At 46.5% G+C, this 17,261-nt stretch overlaps 1 protein-coding gene and 1 long non-coding RNA gene across 4 annotated transcripts in view; one reads left to right on the plus strand and one right to left on the minus strand.

Moving 5' to 3' along the window:
• The window catches only part of LOC307220053, a 260,005-nt gene that overhangs the window by 188,656 nt on the left and 54,088 nt on the right, over positions 1-17,261 (minus strand). The gene's annotated exons all lie outside the window — the stretch shown is intronic.
• The window catches only part of NBEAL1 (neurobeachin like 1), a 155,519-nt gene that overhangs the window by 103,052 nt on the left and 35,206 nt on the right, over positions 1-17,261 (plus strand). For all 3 annotated transcript variants that reach the window (XR_013838602.1, XM_079975047.1, XM_079975048.1), the window contains 9 exons: positions 1,036-1,164; positions 2,863-3,168; positions 3,729-3,878; positions 5,452-5,609; positions 7,932-8,056; positions 8,743-8,866; positions 11,952-12,100; positions 14,305-14,438; positions 15,175-15,276. Coding sequence is in view for 2 of the 3 variants with exons in the window: in XM_079975047.1 (XP_079831173.1) it covers positions 1,036-1,164; positions 2,863-3,168; positions 3,729-3,878; positions 5,452-5,609; positions 7,932-8,056; positions 8,743-8,866; positions 11,952-12,100; positions 14,305-14,438; positions 15,175-15,276 (1,377 nt within the window). In the remaining variant the exon portion in view is untranslated. The remainder of the gene's footprint in view (positions 1-1,035; positions 1,165-2,862; positions 3,169-3,728; positions 3,879-5,451; positions 5,610-7,931; positions 8,057-8,742; positions 8,867-11,951; positions 12,101-14,304; positions 14,439-15,174; positions 15,277-17,261) is intronic.

A 17,261-nucleotide genomic window follows, 5' to 3' on the forward strand; every position in this document is an offset into this window, starting at 1 on the left:
CTATTTCACCTCCAGCACTCTCATATGTTAACGTCACAGGGGGTATTTCTACTGCTCTAGGGAGCGAGATCATTTTTTTTTTAAAAAAGACATATCTTTGGACTCACACTAATGATATCAATTAGTAAATATATATAGTTTAATGTTTAAAACATGATTGGATTCTAAACATATTCTCCATGGCAGGAGAATTAAATGAACCCATTTAATACATTAATAGGCAAATTTTGAAGTTTCTACACAGTACCGTAATAAATAAGAAAAGCAAGTATAGCTGCTGTTTTCCTAGTACAGTGGTGCCCCGCAAGACGAATGCCTCGCAAGACGAAAAACCCACTAGACGAAAGGGTTTTCCGTTTTGGAGGCGCTTCGCAAAACGAATTTCCCTATGGGCTTGTTTCGCAAGACGAAAAGTCTTGCGAGTTTTTCCGACTTTTTTTCCCTCCCCCCCCCCTTTTTCTAAGCCGCTAAGCTGCTTATCTGCTTATCTGCTAAGCTGATAAGCCACTAATAGCACTAATCCGCTAAGCCGTCAATGGGCTTGCTTTGCAAGACGAAAAAACCGCTAGACGAAGAGAATCGCGGAACGGATTCTTTTCGTCTCGCGAGGCACCACTGTATATAGGTCTGTCTGTTTGGAAGCTCGCTGGCAGCGTGCAGGCACAACCCTTGAACCCTTGCTGGTTTGGGGTTTCTGGGGGAGATGCAATGGTGTTGAGATTCAGGGTGTCTTCCACTGGTGGAGCTCTTGCCCTACTCTGCCTCACTTCAAAATTCACTTGTTCAAATTCATTCATTCAAATCAGCGTATGCACACGTGTGTGTGTGTTCTAATTTTATGATTTTAAGGTTGGTTTTTTTTTGGGGGGGGTAATTTTTAAAGCAATCCTGGGTTGCACATTGCTTGGTCTCGCCATGAATCGAGATATGTATTTCAATGTTCCTCTGCTTTAATGCTTTTTTCTTTTTTGAAAAAAAACAACCCATAACGTGTCTTCTCCTTCCCCTGGGATTTCCAAATGGTGTTTCTCATAGCTCTTAGAAGAGTTGGTGACTCTCATGGATACCTTGTCCGTCTGGTACTCTTCCGGCCCAGAGTATGTGAAGTTCTACCAAGTACAAGTGCAGATGCTGCTTGGATTCATTGGACAGGATAATTTGCAGGTTTGTTGTCATGTGTATTGTACAGCGTGGAGCTGCTGCGATGCGGAATAGTGCTAGCAACATCCAGGGTCTGTATCATAGCTGTCAACTGTCCCTTATTTGGCAGGAAAGTCCCTTATCCCAGCTCCGTGTCCCGCTGCTGTCCTTTATTGATGATGTCCCTTAAATTCCCCGGGTTTCAAAGGAAGCAGCTCTTCTCTCTCCCTCTCTGCCGGCCAGGGAGGAGGGAGGCTCCAACTGTGTTGCTTGGCTTGTTGCTCACCCAATAAGGAGTCTAAGAATGACTGGGGGGTGGAGTTTGCATGCTTTGTGCTGATCAAATCGGCCACGTTACCTGGGGACTCGCCTTTGCTCAGCGCTTCCCAGCGGAGAGGTGACGGTGGTTTCCCTTGCTGCATCCCCTTTGCTGGGTTGCTGCGCTGTGGGAACCACCGCTTGAGGCTTTGTTTGGCTGCTGGCTGGGCTTTCTGCCTTTGGCTCGGAGGGGCTCAGAAGTCGAACATACCTGTGCTAGGAAAATCCCTTATTTTGGCTGCTGATCCTTATTTTCGAGGCTGCTGGTCCCTTATTTTCAAATTTGTAAGTTGACAGCTATGGTCTGTATAGCGTGTTGAGAATTAGATTTCATTTGCCATTCTTCTCTGGTTGGGACTTTATTAAACCATTGGATTGTGCCGAAATGACAAAACTGTCCGGAAGGCTCCGAAACCAAAGAAGACCAAAACTTTAACAAAGAATTCAAAAAATGTATAATTTATCTTGGAGACCACTGCAAACAGATGAAAACATTAGCAGGATTGCAATAAGACTTGTAATGTAGCAAGTATTAGGGAAATAATGGAGTTATGTAGAATAGGGACTCTTGTAAAATATGCAGTAGAAAAGGTTAACAATCGGACCCATGGAGGAGAAGGTGGGAAGTCCAGAGATTCAGATGAATCTTTAAATGTGGATGTGTATAGTTGTATTGTTATAATTTTATACTGATAAAATCAAATAAAAATTATTTATAAAAAAGATTTAAAGTGGGCAGGAGTATACAAGTGAGTTTATTGTGATGAGAATAGGCCATTGTGAGCCTCAAACTCCCCCTTCTTTCTCATTTCTTCTTCTGCAACAAGAAGTTTCTCTTTGTAGTTTTGGCTCAAACTACAGTTTGCTGTTCTCTGCAAAGAAACAAAATACCGTATTTTTCGCCCTATAGGACGAAATGAAGGGGAAATCTGTGTGCGTCCTATGGGACGAATACAGGCTTTCGCTGAAGCTTGGAGAGCGAGAGGGGTCGGTGCGCACCGACCCCTCTCGCTCTCTAGGCTTCAGGAAGCTATAAGCAAGCCTGGGGACCCCGTGGGAGTTCCCGCAGGGCTCCCTAGGCTGCGGATAGCAGCTTGCTGCACGGAGCGCGGGGCGCCCTGAAGCAGAGCGCCCCGCGTTTCGGGCAGACATCGGGCAGCCCCACAAGCTCAGGGGACAGCAGGGAGGCGCAGCGCCGCCATCCTGCTGTTCCCCGACCTGGTTTGGATTCCCCGACCTGGTTTTGGGGGGGAAATAAAGGGGGGGAAATTTTCCTTTATTTCCCCCCCAAAAAACTAGGTGTGTCCTATGGGATGAAAAATACCGTAGCTTTAGGGAGATTTGGGGGCACTTTGGCTGATGTGGTTGCCCCCTCTCTCCCTCCCTCCCTCCCTCCCTCTTCAGGTTTGCGCAATGGCTGCAGCCAAGCTAAACACCCTCCTTCAGACCAAAGTGCTGGACAACCAACTGGAGTCCTGCTACCTCCTGGGTAGGCTGGAAGGCATTCTGAGCCGATCGATCAAGGAAAAGACAGAGACATACTCCTTCCTGATCCCTCTCGTCCGGACGCTGGTTTCCAAAATATACGAGCTTCTCTTCATGGGCTTGCACTTGCCCTCCCTGCCTTCGACGAACGGGAGCCCTTCCTTTTTCGAGGACTTCCAGGACTATTGCAACACAGAGGAATGGCAGACTTATATTGCCAAATTTGTAAGTTGCAAGGCCCTCGCAAGGCCATTGTTTTCCTTTCTCCTTGTGGCGATCACACGGGGCCCCCGGACATTTGATGGTCTGTTGACCCTGTGCCACCACTGTGATTGCTTTCTTCTCTGCCACCACCCCGTGGACACACGGAGTCCAGCCAGTTGTTAACATTAACAAATAATCAAGTTTATTTTTAAATGCAGGAACAAGCTTATGGTTTCAGTTAACTTTTCTTGTCAATTTCTTAATCTTAGTTCCTAACAACTTCCAATTGATTGTCCCCAACTATCTGTCTGACTCCACCTAACAATTCCTCTCACTCTCTCACAGTACAACTCTACCAACCCACACCTAATCGTCCCTCTTCCTCCTTCACCTCCCAAACCTCAACTGACTTTCAAAACCTCCCACTCTAACTTTTACTCCTCCCTTGCATTCCCACTGGCCAATCACATCACACTCATTTAACCCTTTCCTTATGACCCACCTAGGAGTCAAACGCCACACTCCTGCACAGGAGAGAGGAGGCGTGTTCACTATAACCCTCTTAACCTTTTGTGCACCAGATCATTCCACATATGAAACAGTACGAACTCAGCACTTTCAGCGACGGCCACGAGCGCATGGCAGTATTTTGGAAGGATTGTTATGAGGAACTGATGGTCAACATCCACAAACGAGAGCGGGAGCGAGGAGAAAGCAAGCTCAAATTCCAGGTGACATTTCATTACTTCCCAAGCAGAGCAGACACCGCAAGAGCTCTTCCTATGGGATCATTGCCTGGCCAGGAAGATCCCAATTTGGTCCAAGGGTGGGGGTGGCAAAAAACCTCTCATGGGTAGTCAACCCGGTGCCCTCTAGATGTTACTGGACTTACAACAACAACAACAACAATAATAATAATAATAATAATAATAATAATAATTTTTATTTATATCCCGCCCTCCCCAACCGAAGCCAGGCTCAGGGCGGCTAACAACAGTAAAATAGTGCAGCATTCTAAAAACATTTCATTATAAAAATTAATTAAAATCAAATTGATGGCAACCAAAGGAAGGAGTCAGGCTGCACCCTGACCAAAGGCCTGGTGGAAAAGCTCTGTCTTGCAGGCCCTGTGGAAAGATGTCAAGTCCCACAGGGCCCTAGTCTCTTGTGACAGAGCGTTCCACCAGATCGGAGCCACAGCCGAAAAAGCCCTGGCTCTAGTTGAGGCCAGCCTAACCTCTCTGTGGCCTGGGACCTTCAGGATGTTTCTGTTTGAAGGCCGTAAGTTCCTCTGTGGGACATACCGGGAGAGGTGGTCCTGTAGGTACGAGGGTCCTAGGCCATATAGGGCTTTAAAGGTTAAAACCAGCACCTTAAACCTGATCCTGTACTCCACCGGGAGCCAGTGCAGCTGGTAAAGCACCGGGTGAATGTGATCTTGCAGCGAGGACCCCGTAAGGAGTCTCGCTGCAGCATTCTGCACCCGCTGGAGTTTCTGGGTCAGTCTCAAGGGCAGCCCCACGAAGAACGAGTTACAATAATCCAGTCTGGAGGTGACAGTTGTGTGGATCACAGTGGCTAGGTCAGGGCGAGAGAGGTAAGGAGCCAACTGCTTAGCTTGGTGGAGATTAAAAAATGCCGCCTTTGTTATAGCTGTAATCTGCGCCTCCATGGAGAGGGCCAATTGACAAACCAATTGACTGTACCTTCCTTCCTCCCTGGCTGTTCTGACTGGGACTGGGGGGGGGGGAATATAGTTCAAAACATCTGGAGGGCACAAGGTTGGGAGAAGGTTGCCCTAATCTTTGGCACCAAGGCTTTCTGAAGACACCTTTTGTTTTCAAGGCTGGCGGCAGATCCGTGAAATCAACTGGATCTCTTTTCCAGCCTTGGGAGTCTTTATTTGGAGAACAACTCAACGGAATTATTTCCTTCTTCTTTGCCTTTTGCTGTTTTGGAGAGTATTAAAACAGCCCCTTGTATAGATGTTTCCATGTCCTTTGACAACCCCTCTTGCATTTACAGTCGCACTTTGGGTCCCGAACGCCCTGGAACGCGGACGTTTTGGCTCCCGAACTCCGCAAACCCGGAAGTGATTGTTCCAGTTTGCGAACGTTCTTTTGGAACCTGAACATGTGACGGGGCTTCCACAGCTTTCGATTGGCTGCTGGAGCTTCCTGCAGCCAATCAGAAGCCGCGCCTTGGTTTCTGAACATTTTGGAAGTCGAACGGACTTCCGGAACGGGTTCCGTTCGACTTCCAAGGTACGGCTGCATTTAAATGTTTCAACTTTCTCACCTCCAGGAGTTTTTTGTGGAGCCATTCAACCGACGGGCACGACAGGAAAATCTGCGTTACAACAGCATGTTGAAGCAGCTGAACAATCAGCACACGGCAACTCTCCGACAGTGGAGAGCTGCTAAACTGTACCTCACGTGTGAGCAAGGACCCTGGGCTGAACGGTAGGTGGAGGGTTCCCTTTTCTCTTGCTCCTTCAGGTAGCATTTTGAATCTCTTTGGAACGACTGTCCCCTATCAAGCTGGTTAGCTAAATATTCTTTTGATCCTATGTGTCTTGTACATTAAGGTTCGGACTACCCACGTGTGGCGATCACACAGGGTCCCCGGACGTTTCACCGTCTATTGATCCCTGTGCCACCACTTTATTTCTCGCTGCCACCACCCAGGCCCTACCTGGGACAATACGGAGTCCAGTCAGGGTTAAATTGGAACATAAACTTTTGTTTATTTATTGCAGTTTAACAAGCGTGTGGTTTCATAAACGGTATCGGTCAATTACAATCATGGGGTGCCTATCCAGACCTATAACTTCTGTTACCTACTCTCACTCACTAAACCACCTCTCAGATATTTACCGTATTTTTCACTCTATAAGACACACCAGACCATAAGACGCACCTAGTATTTGGAGGAAGAAAACAAGAAGAAAAAAAATCTGAATCCCAGAAGCCAGAACAGCAAGAGGGATCGCTGCGCAGTGAAAGCAGCAATCCCTCTTGCTGTTCTGGCTTCTGGGATAGCTGCGCAGCCTGCATTCGCTCCATAAGACGCGCACACATTTCCCCTTACTTTTTAGGAGGGAAAAAGTGAGTCTTATAGAGCAAAAAATATGGTACTTGTCTTCCTAGCCCCTAACTATTCCTGACTCAGTTTATTTCACTACACTAACTCAACCTACCCCCAGACTCTATCCCAATTCACTCCCGCTCCAACCAACCACCCAACTCCCAACGAACTCCTCCCTTTGCCCCTCCCAGAGCTTGTTTTATAGTCCCTCTGACTCCACCCCCCTGGGTCCTGATTGTGTAACCTGTTGAACTATTTCACCTCCAGCACTCTCATATGTTAACGTCACACGATGTAAAGTTTTGGCGTGTGGCTTATTTCTTAGCAAATAATTTCTGGTGCACACGTTCCTGCGCACACATTCACACACCCCCGAGCTTCAGGATTTTCCTCCCTAGTTAATCCTTTTCACAGTTCAGTTATGCAAAGACCCATGGCCATTCTGGTACTTTTCACGTATTGTGGAAGCTAGGGCTTTGATGGATCAATACAAGATCTTGCCGGGAAAATGGGGACAGGGGATGGCATATAAGGAGAGGTAGATTCTCTTCCCCCTCCTCCACTAAAAATGCCTCTTCTAACATATGGCTGTGCTTGTGAAAGTTTGGGTCTAAGGGGTTTTTTAATGTGTTTTGTCTAATCGAGGATAGACTACCGTATTTCTCACTCTATAGGACGCACTTTCTCCCCTCCAAAAATTAAGGGGAAATGTGTGTGCGTCCTATGGAGTGAATGCAGGCTCCTTGGCTTCAGCGATAGCAACGCAAAGCCTCCGAAGTGCAGAGGGAGCGTTCCCTCCACACTCCGGAGGCTTCGCGTTGCTTTCGCTGAAGCCTGGAGAGCAAGAGGGGCCGGTGTGCACCAACCCCTCTCGGTCTCCAGGCTTCAGGGATAGCCGCCTGAAGCCTTCGGAGCACAGCGGGAACTCGCGCTGCAGTTATCCCTGAAGCCTTTGGAGCGCAGCGGAAATTCGCGCTGCGCTCCAAAGGCTTCGGGTTCCTTTTGCTGAAGCCGGGAGAGTCTTGTTCTCCCGGCTTCAGCAGAGAGGGAGAGCTGCATAGCGCCCCTTCAGCCAAGCGGGAGGAGAAATGGAAGGGGCTCCTTTTCTCCTGCCGCTTCCCTGAAGGGGCGCTGAGCAAAGAGGGGGAGATTTTTTTTCCCTTGTTCTTCCCCTCTAAAACAAGGTGTGTGCTATGGTCGGGTGCGTCCTATAGAGGGAAAAATATGGTAACCTGTGACCTTCCAAATGCAGTTGATCTCCAACTCCCATCGCCCCCAGCCTGCTTGGTCAAGTAGAATATGTTGTAGTTTAACAACATCTTGGGGTCCACAAATTGGCCACCCTAGAGAATCCTATCTTCCCTGGAAGAATACAAGCCAAAAACGATGCTTATCAAAGACTTCTGTGCCCCACATGCTAGGGAGTTCTCCTGCACAGCTGGGGACTGGAGTAGATGACCTTTGGGGGGAATCCCACCCAGTGAAACCCACGGAGAAGCAGGCTTCCACCACTGTCGACAAACCATTGCTCAGGGCGTTAAGCGGCTGCAGCTTGTTTGTGAATTTTGAAATCCACCTGCAGTTGTCTGTGATTTAAAGCTTTTTCTTTCTTGTTTATTTTTGTTGGAAACCCTTGTAGCAGTTAAGTTCTGTGTCTGATGCATGTCACATTACTTTGGGTATATTCCTTTTGCCAGGAAGCTAAATCGTATTCACTGGAAACTTTCAAATGTGGAAAATTACTCACGGATGAGGCTAAAGTTGGTACAAAATTACAATTTCAACTCTCACCAGGAGGCCAGTGCCCTAAGGGATAATCTAGGTGAGATCTAATATTTTTTTTGAATAAATTTTATTTTTGCATTTTCTGTTTTACATAAACAAATGAATCAAATACATAAACATACAATCCCTTCTGACTCCCCCTCCGTCCCCCGAATCTTAATGTAATGATTTCCCCCTCTGCATCTCTTTCATAATTCTATTCTTATAAATCCTTTGTCAATCCATAGTTCAAATTTTTACTGCAAGTTTTCTGTCAATCCTATCAATGTATGCAATTGTTTACAATAGCTTTCCAAATCAATTAGAAACCTTTCCCATTCTTTATTAAAGACTTCTTCTTCCTGGTTTCTGATTCTCCCTGTAAGTTTTGCCATCTCGGCATTTGTTGTTTAGTTGTTTAGTCGTGTCCGACTCTTCGTGACCCCATGGACCAGAGCATAGTTCATCAATTTTGTTTAGTGTGTTTTATTTTAATCTTAAAATAGTCTGATTCGTCTCTGATCTCCCCCCCCCCCCCTTTGACTTCAGGAAACTATGTAGTCTAAAATACGTCTGTGCAAATCAGCTTGTTCTTCCCCCCTGCATCCCTTGCAATGATTATAACAGTATAATATGAACAGAAACCATGTGATTTAATAGAACTTTTGTGTGGTTAACTTCTTTCAGCGATATAAGTCTAGCAGAATGCATCTGACTTTGTAAAATCTTGCTTTATCTCAAAAGGAGTCCAGCAGGCGCCGCCATCCAGCGAGGCTCTTCTGGAGGCTGTGAAGCAAGTGAAAGTCAGCGATATGGAGGATGATATACTTGAACTGCCAGATGAAGATCCGGCATCTAATACAAGCATGTATGTGTGATGGAATGATGAGCTGCTTGTGCGTAAAGCTTAGTCCCTCAGAGTTTGCTCAACTTAGCAAGGCTCTGTTTTTAGCGGAGCCCTTAAGCATGGCTCCCTCAGTCGCTGGCAGAATCCGACAGTGGGCGTTTACGGAATCTACTCCAGCATAAAAGCTCCTTGACGGAAACGCGTCGTCTAGATTCTCGGCGCGACAGTTTCCGGCGAGGAGTGGGTGTACCTATGGGAGGACCTGAGACTTCTCCGCTGTTATCGCTGGAAGACTCCCTGAGCCATTCCTTCGTCTCTCTCTCTCCCTGATTTCCCACTCTCCCCCTGCTGCTGCCTTCCGCCGCTGCTGAGTCTCTCCTGACTTCTGAGAGCCCCTCCACCGCCTGTCTTTCCGATGGCAGTTCCCTGACAGTATGTCACAAAGCCTGGTTATCCAGAGGCTGGAATCCAAAGAGCTGCTTTGTTCTTGCCCAAGGGCGGAGTAGGACTTTTTAAAGTAAATTTGATTTGAGTAGCTGATGGCCGTGCCATTGTCACAGATACTCCCCCCCCCTCCAAGTCCCCTCTGTTTTTAATTTTTTTTTTTTTTAATTGCAAGGGGAAATTTTATTTCTTGAATTTTTCAATTGGAAGTGGCAGGCAACTGTTTCTTTAGGCCACATTTAAAAGAAGCCAGTGCATCATTTTGCTCATTTCAGGGGAAGTTGGTTCAAAATAGGTGAATTTAAATAATTTTTATTAAATTTCCATTTACCAAACCAATCATATCATATTTCTTATTCCAAATTATACCAATACAAATCATAAAATCCAAATATTTTGCCAAATTATAAATTTTGTGGGGGGTACCCATGCTTCGAGATTGGTAGGAGTCCAATCATCTTATATTTCTGCTGCTTTGATGTTCACAGTCCCATCTTTTCATCTCCTTGTCGTTACCCTTTTTCTTCTCAGTCACCTCCAAGTTGTCTCCACAAGTGAGTTGAAAGAAACAGTCTTGTTTATATTTCTGTGTGAACTTTGTAATGCTCTCCTGTAATTCATCTCACATAGATCCAATAGTCCAGAAGTCCCATTCGAGCAGCCGTCGCCGTCTTATTCAGTTCCGATGAAATACAGTCTAAATGTCCGCTCGTTCATTTTCTCAGACCCGTTGTATCATAAATCAGGCTTTCCAGGAGGTTTATTGCCCTTTCGAATTTACGATCCACAACTGATACCAAAACAGTGGCTCACCCTCCCTAAGACTACAAATCTTACAATGAGGTCTGCCTCTTAATGGCGGATCGCTTTTTGTAACTACGCCACAAAGAAAGCCTCTCTTCTTTCCAGATCTTTCACGGAGTAAAACCTTTTATTAATATTTCTTTTTTTTCCCCCCACACAGTTTATTTTTCATTCTCACTTTCAATCAGTCATTGTGACGGTTCTTCTAAGGGGGAGGGTTGTTAGGTAATCATATTTAAAAAGAAGAAAGTTTCCCCCCCCTTTCCATTCCGTTCAACATACCGACATGTCTGTGGTTCTTTGATGCTGTCCTCTGTTCCTTCCGTCCCATCATTCATCGTCTCAGTGGTAAAATTACCGTATTTAGCAGATAATACACTCCTGACCTCGCTCGAATCATGTGCATTTACTTCTCCAATTTTTTTTCTCTTAAGCAATGGAACCAGTTTTGCTCTTGAAAGCGGCGTCCGGGAGCTCTAGAGCCCGCACGAGAGCTATCCGCCCAGTGCCCCCACCCCCTCCTTTCGAACTCGGGGGTGATTTATGGGCAACCGCGGGCGAGGCAGCATCTTCCCACCCCCTGCGAAGAAGAGGGAGACTGATTTACTCCCCATAATCAGCCTCTAATTACCTTGTGCGAGCCGGGTAGATGGTATTGTCGCCATCTTCCAAGGCGCCCCTAGCGGCCCCCTCTGTTTTTAGAAGTTATTTTACACGTGGGTAGGAGGAAACTGCTTTCAAGAAGCACAGACCCAGAAGTTGAGCGGAACTAATTTTGCAGGTCTTTTGGATGCCAGACCAAACATCTCTCCAGAAAAGGATGGTTGGGTCTCTTCTGCCCAGTTGAATTGCAAATAAAAAGGTCCACTCTGTGTTGTTGTTGTAATTAAAAATGTGACTTTAAGGTGATCAGTCCAGCGTTTTAAAGATTATTTTATGCATGATAAAATTGCCGTGTAATTTTTTTTCAAAATATTGTTAGGGGAGAGCGCAAAGAGAGCTATGGTTGGGGGGAATAGAGAGATGCCTGGTCCTGAATGGGGTAACTGTGCCCCTGAAGGACCAGGTGCGCAGCCCGGGAGTCATTTTAGACTCACAGCTGTCCATGGAGGCACAGGTTAATTCTGTGTCCAGGGCAGCTGTCTACCAGCTCCACCTGGTACGCAGGCAAAGACCCTACCTGCCCACAGATTGTCTCACCAGAGTGGTGCATGCTCTGGTTATCTCCCACTTGTACTACTGCAATGCACTCTACGTGGGGCTACCTTTGAAGGTGACCCGGAAACTGCAATTAATCCAGAATGCGGCAGCTAGACTGGTGACTTGGAGTGGCCGCTGGGACCACATAACACTGGTTCTGAGAGATCTGCATTGGCTCCCAGTACGTTTCCGAGCACAATTCAAAGTGTTGGTGCTGATCTTTAAAGCCCTTAACGGCCTCGGTACCTGAAGGAGCGTCTCCACCCCCATCGATCAGCCCGGACACTGAGATCCAGCGCCGAGGGCCTTCTGGCAGTTCCCTCATTGTGAGAAGTAAGGTTACAGGGAACCAGGCGGAGGGCCTTCTCGGTAGTGGCGCCTGCCCTGTGGAACACCCTCCCTCCAGATGTCAAGGCAATAAACAACTATTTTACTTTTAAAAGACAACTGAAGGCAGCCTCTTTAGGGAAGTTTTTAATGTCTGATGCTGTATTGTTTTTAATATTCTGTTGGAAGCCGCCCAGAGTGGCTGGGGAAACCCAGCCAGATGGGCGGGGTATAAATAGTAAATTATTATTGTTGTTGTTGTTGTTGTTGTTGTTGCATCTTCTGGAGCTCCCCATTGATTCTAGCCTGTCATTTGGTGTTCCTGCTGCAGGGATGAAAAGGAAGAGCAGAGCCAGAAAGAAAAACTTGTGCTCTCTGAAGACTGCGAACTTATTACAATCATTAATGTCATCCCTGGCAGACTGGAGGTCACTACCCAACACATTTACTTCTACGATGGCAGCATTGAAAAAGAGGAAGGTGAGGCCAGTATAACAACAGCGAGCATTGTGTGGGCAGTTTTGCTGTATGCATTTTAACTTTTGAATTAATTCTGTTTGCGGGGGGGGGGGGGATAAAAGCTTGTTGTCAGGGAACTGCCATCGGATCAGATGCGAGAGGGGGAAAGGCAGATGGATTACAGAGAGCCTCCAAAAATCAGCACTTCCTCAGTGGAGGAAGCCACGCCTCTAGTGGGGAGGAGATGCAGAGCTCGGAGGATGCAAGGCGGGGCCAGGACACCTTGCCTGAGTAAAGCGGGGAGGAGGGAGGTCCCCCTTTCCCCAGGCCTTCCTTGCGCAGTAGGCTTTCGCGCAGAGAGGGGAGGCGTAGGCTGGGGGTCAAGAGAGTACTCTGCTGGGGAAGGTTTAAGGATCGCCCACTCTCAGATTCTGCTAGTGAGTGAGCAAGACATGGAACAGAGGCGTTCTGCATTGTAAAGGTTTTAAGGTAAAGGTAAAGGGACCCCTGACCATTAGGTCCAGTCGTGACCGACTCTGGGGTTGCGGCACTCATCTCGCTTTATTGGCCGAGGGAGCCGGCGTACAGCTTCCGGGTCATGTGGCCAGCATGACTAAGCTGCTTCTGGCAAACCAGAGCAGCTCACGGAAACTCTGTTTACCTTCCCGCCGGAGCGGTACCTATTTATCTACTTGCACTTTGATGTGCTTTCAAACTGCTAGGTTGGCAGGAGCAGGGACCTAGCAATGGGAGCTCACCCCGTCACGGGGATTCGAACCGCCGACCTTCTGATCGGCAAGCCCTAGGCTCTGTAGTTTAACCCATAGCGCCACCCGCGTCCCTTGTAAAGGTTTTAGCACCAATAATAAAGCTTTTGAAAAAGACCAGTGAGGCATCTTGCCTGATCGCTCTCGAGCAACCACCCGATACCCACGACACTTGTCAGCTTAGGATCTGGTACAGATGATATCAGGCTGCAAATTTGCATTGCATAGGAGATAAATCCGGGTGATTGCCAAGCCTTATGTTAGGTGATGAAGCGATGAGAGCTGCCCCTGTAAAAAGCATGGGAATTGTGCAGTTTCTTGAACTGTATCAATACGAAATATTGCACACATGGCATTTCCTGATGTGTATTTGATGTCCCCAAGAAGGTTTAGTTTCTCGTTCTGCTCGAAGACAGGAGCACTGTAGCTCCAAATGAAGTAACTCGCTCTTTTTTCCCTTGAAGCCTCGGTGCGTTCCTGCATTTTGCCACTGTTCAGTTTTCCCCCAGGAAGCGCTGCTCATAAGGAAATGTTATGCTATTACAGAGCGTGGGACTTGGAGGTGTGCCATTAAACTTGTACATGTCACATGTGAAAATATACAGATACCAAAGACAATGTTCCTATGTAGGCAAGAGGGGTATGCACGTGTGCAAGTTTAATGTTTTTGAAGCGTTTTACCGAACCTTGCTGCTTTGGCTTCAAATAATAATAATAAAGAATAATAATACAGTGGTACCTTGGTTTGTGAGCAGCCTAGTTTATGACAATTTTGGATTACGACCAATTCAAACCCGGTTTGCCATTTTTTTTTATTACGACCTGTTTTTGTTTTTTGGGATTATGAACATTTTTTTTTGGTTTACAAACAATTTTTTTGGGATTACAACCCCTTTTTTTGGGAGGCCCCATTGGTGAAAGCGCGCCTTGGGTTACGACCTGTTTTGGTTTACGAACGGACCTCCGGAACGGATTATGGTCGTAAACCAAGTTACCACTGTAGTTTATTATTTATACCCCACCCATCCAGCTCGGTTTTCCCAGCCATTCTGGGCGGCTTCCAACAAAAGATTAAAAATACATTAAGACATCAGTCATCAAACAGGGCCGCCTTCAGATGTCTTCTAAATGTCAGATAGTCGTTTATTTCCTTGACATCTGATGCGAGGGCTTTCCACAGGGCGGGTGCCACTACCGAGAAGGCCCTCTGCCTGGTTCCCTGTAACCTTGCTTCTCACAGGGAGGGAACTGCCAGAAGGCCCTCGGAGCTGGACCACAGTGTCAGGGTTGAACGATGGGGGTGGAGACGCTCCTTCAGGTATACTGTGCTGAGGCCGTTTAGGGCTTTAAAGGTCACCTCACCACCAACACTTTGAATTGTGCTCGGAAACGTACTGGTACAATAAGTTATATGCCTGTTCAACATATTTCACAACAATGACCATCTCTTCTTTCCAGGTATAGGTTTTGATTTCAAATGGCCTCTTTCTCAGATTCGAGAGATTCATTTGCGTCGCTACAACTTGAGGAGGTCAGCTCTGGAGATCTTCTTCATTGACCAGACCAATTACTTCCTGAACTTTAAAAAGGAGGTATGTCTTCTTAAAGGTGAAATTCTTAGCAAGGTGACCACTGGCAGTTGCCGCATGGTACAAAGATGAACAGTTTTCAACTCAGCTGTACAATGTAAACATTCCTGACTGGTTGAGGATATACTGCACTATTTGTTGATTTTCCCAGAGAATTTTTTTATCTCAAAAATTCAGCTCTTTGAAAAAAGTAACTATAAACCTACTGAAATCGGCATTCCATCATAGCATAAGAGAGTAAATATTTGTCTTTTTGTGTAACTTGTTTTTTATTACTCTGAATGTTTGATGTACATAATTCTTTGATAAAGTGCTAAAGGGGAAATCAAAGGCGTGGTTTTATTGATAAGCTGTTAAATTGGCTGCGAAACAGCAGGCTTCTAAAGCAAATTCATTGGACTGGCTCTTGAAAAAGACAATTGGACTGGCTCTTGAAAAAGACATAGAAGATTAATGGGCGATATTCAACATTAGACATATTCAGACTGGACCCATTGAAATCAATGGACTCAAGTAACTAGTCCAATGATTTCAATGGATCTGCTGTGAGTATGACTTAGTTGGCTTGAGTAGACATAAAAAGTTAATTTTCTAGAAAGCAGGAGGGATAATATTTGATTCAACAGTCATTAAATTCATATGTGGGGTGGGAGGAAACAGTAAGGGAAAAATTACATTCTTTCCAGAATGCTTATTTGGCATTTTCTTGGATGAATTAATCTATTGTACTCTGTTATAGGCAAGAAATAAAGTGTACAGCCGAATTCTGTCTCTATGTTCTCCAAATATTAGTGGGACAAGATCTCCACAAGAATTATTTAAAGCATCTGGACTGACCCAGGTAAGAAGATGTTGCCAGGAATGGCTTGGGAATTTTTTATTTTTAATTAAGGTTTCTGTAGTAGGGTAGAACCTGGGTACCTTCCTCCTGCCCTTTTGAAAAGCCCGGAACCTAACCGTTCTCTCTCCCAGTAATTTCTCAGCTTCAGAACTCAGGAAAAACCCCATTTTGTTTTATATCAGGGACGGGAAACCTGTGGCCTTCCATTGGCCGCTGGACTACAGCTCCCATAAGCCCTGAACACTGGCTGTGCTTTGGGGGCTGATGGGAATTGTAGTCCAACAAATCGCTGGCAGGTCACAGGTTGCTCATCCCTGATTTACAAAACATCCCCAGTAGTCCGCACTGCTGACATAATAATACTTTTTGCAAACCACTTTTGAGTTGCAATGTGCTATAAAAATACGTAAAATAAATATACAAAAGGCAACCTCCACCTCTTTGTGTTCTGATCCCTCTGTTAAGAAAAGCCTGTTGGCAAAGTATAATACAATAAGCCCTAATTTGTGATGTGTAAAAGATGGAGTTCCCATTTCCAGATATGACTGGGTTTTTTCCATCCTGCTGATGTTTGGTTAGCCACATCAGACACAAAATTTCTGATTTGGATGCAGCATGCACATTGCACATTGCCATAGCTGTCAACTTACAGATTTGAAAATAAGGGACCAGCAGCCTCAAAAATAAGGGATCAGCAGCCAAAATAAGGGATTTTAGTCAGCCAGCAGCCAAACGAAGCCTCAAGCGGTGGTTCCCACAGCGCAGCAACCCGGCAAAGGCGATGCAGCAAGGAAAACCACTGTCACCTCTCCGCTGGGAAGTGCTGAGCAAAGGCGAGTCCCTAGGCAACGCGGCCTATTTGATCGGCACAAGGCATGCAAGCTACACCCCCCAGTCGTTCTTAGACTCCTTATTGGGTGAGCAATGCAGCCAAGCAACACAGTTGGAGCCTCCCTCCTCCCTGGCCGGGAGGGAGGGAGGGAGAGAGAGGAGCTGCTTCCTTTGAAACCTGGGAAATTTAAGGGACATCATCAATAAGGGACAGCAGTGGGACATGGCGCTGGGATATGGGACTGTCCTGCCAAATAAGGGACACTTGACAGCTATGCACATTGCCCATAAACATGACAGGGAAGCTTGCACATGAACTTTATCAGTTAATCACTTGTCATATGGACCCACCAGCGCTCCTGCTCTTTGAGCACTTGTAAGGCAGACCGGTGTCTCTTTCTTAGAAATTCCTAATGGACTTCCTAGAACCAGGAATGCCCAGGGTTCCCTCGAGGAAAGCCATCACTGTTAAACGGTAACCCAGGCTTCCTCAACCTCGGCCCTCCAGATGTTTTTGGCCTGCAACTCCCATGATCCCTAGCTAGCAGGACCAGTGGTCAGGGATGATGGGAATTGTAGTCTCAGAACATCTGGAGGGGCGAGGTTGAGGAAGCAACATATGCCCATTCCAGATGGCTGGTAGCAGTGCAGAATCGGAAGGAATTCCAACCAAAGCCTTGTGGTTTTGTTTACAACTTTAAGAGACTTTGAGCCACTGGGTTGTTGTTGTTTAGTCGTTTAGTCGTGTCCGACTCTTCGTGACCCCCTGGACCAGAGCACGCCAGGCACTCCTGTCTTCCACTGCCTCCCGCAGTTTGGTCAGACTCATGCTGCTAGCTTTGAGAACACTGTCCAACCATCTTGTCCTCTGTCGTCCCCTTCTCCTTGTGCCCTCCATCTTTCCCAACATCAGGGTCTTTTCCGGGTAGTCTTCTCTTCTCATGAGGTGGCCAAAGTATTGGAGTCTCAGCTTCACGATCTGTCCTTCCAGTGAGCACTCAGGGCTGATTTCCTTCAGAATGGATCGGTTTGATCTTCTTGCAGTCCATGGGACTCTCAAGAGTCTCCTCCCGCACCATAATTCAAAAGCATCAATTCTTCGGCGATCAGCCTTATTGATGGTGCAGCTCTCACTTCCAGAGCCACTGGGTTAG

The sequence above is a fragment of the Podarcis cretensis genome (assembly GCF_951804945.1).
Source record: "Podarcis cretensis genome assembly, chromosome: 1".
Lineage (NCBI taxonomy): Eukaryota > Metazoa > Chordata > Lepidosauria > Squamata > Lacertidae > Podarcis > Podarcis cretensis.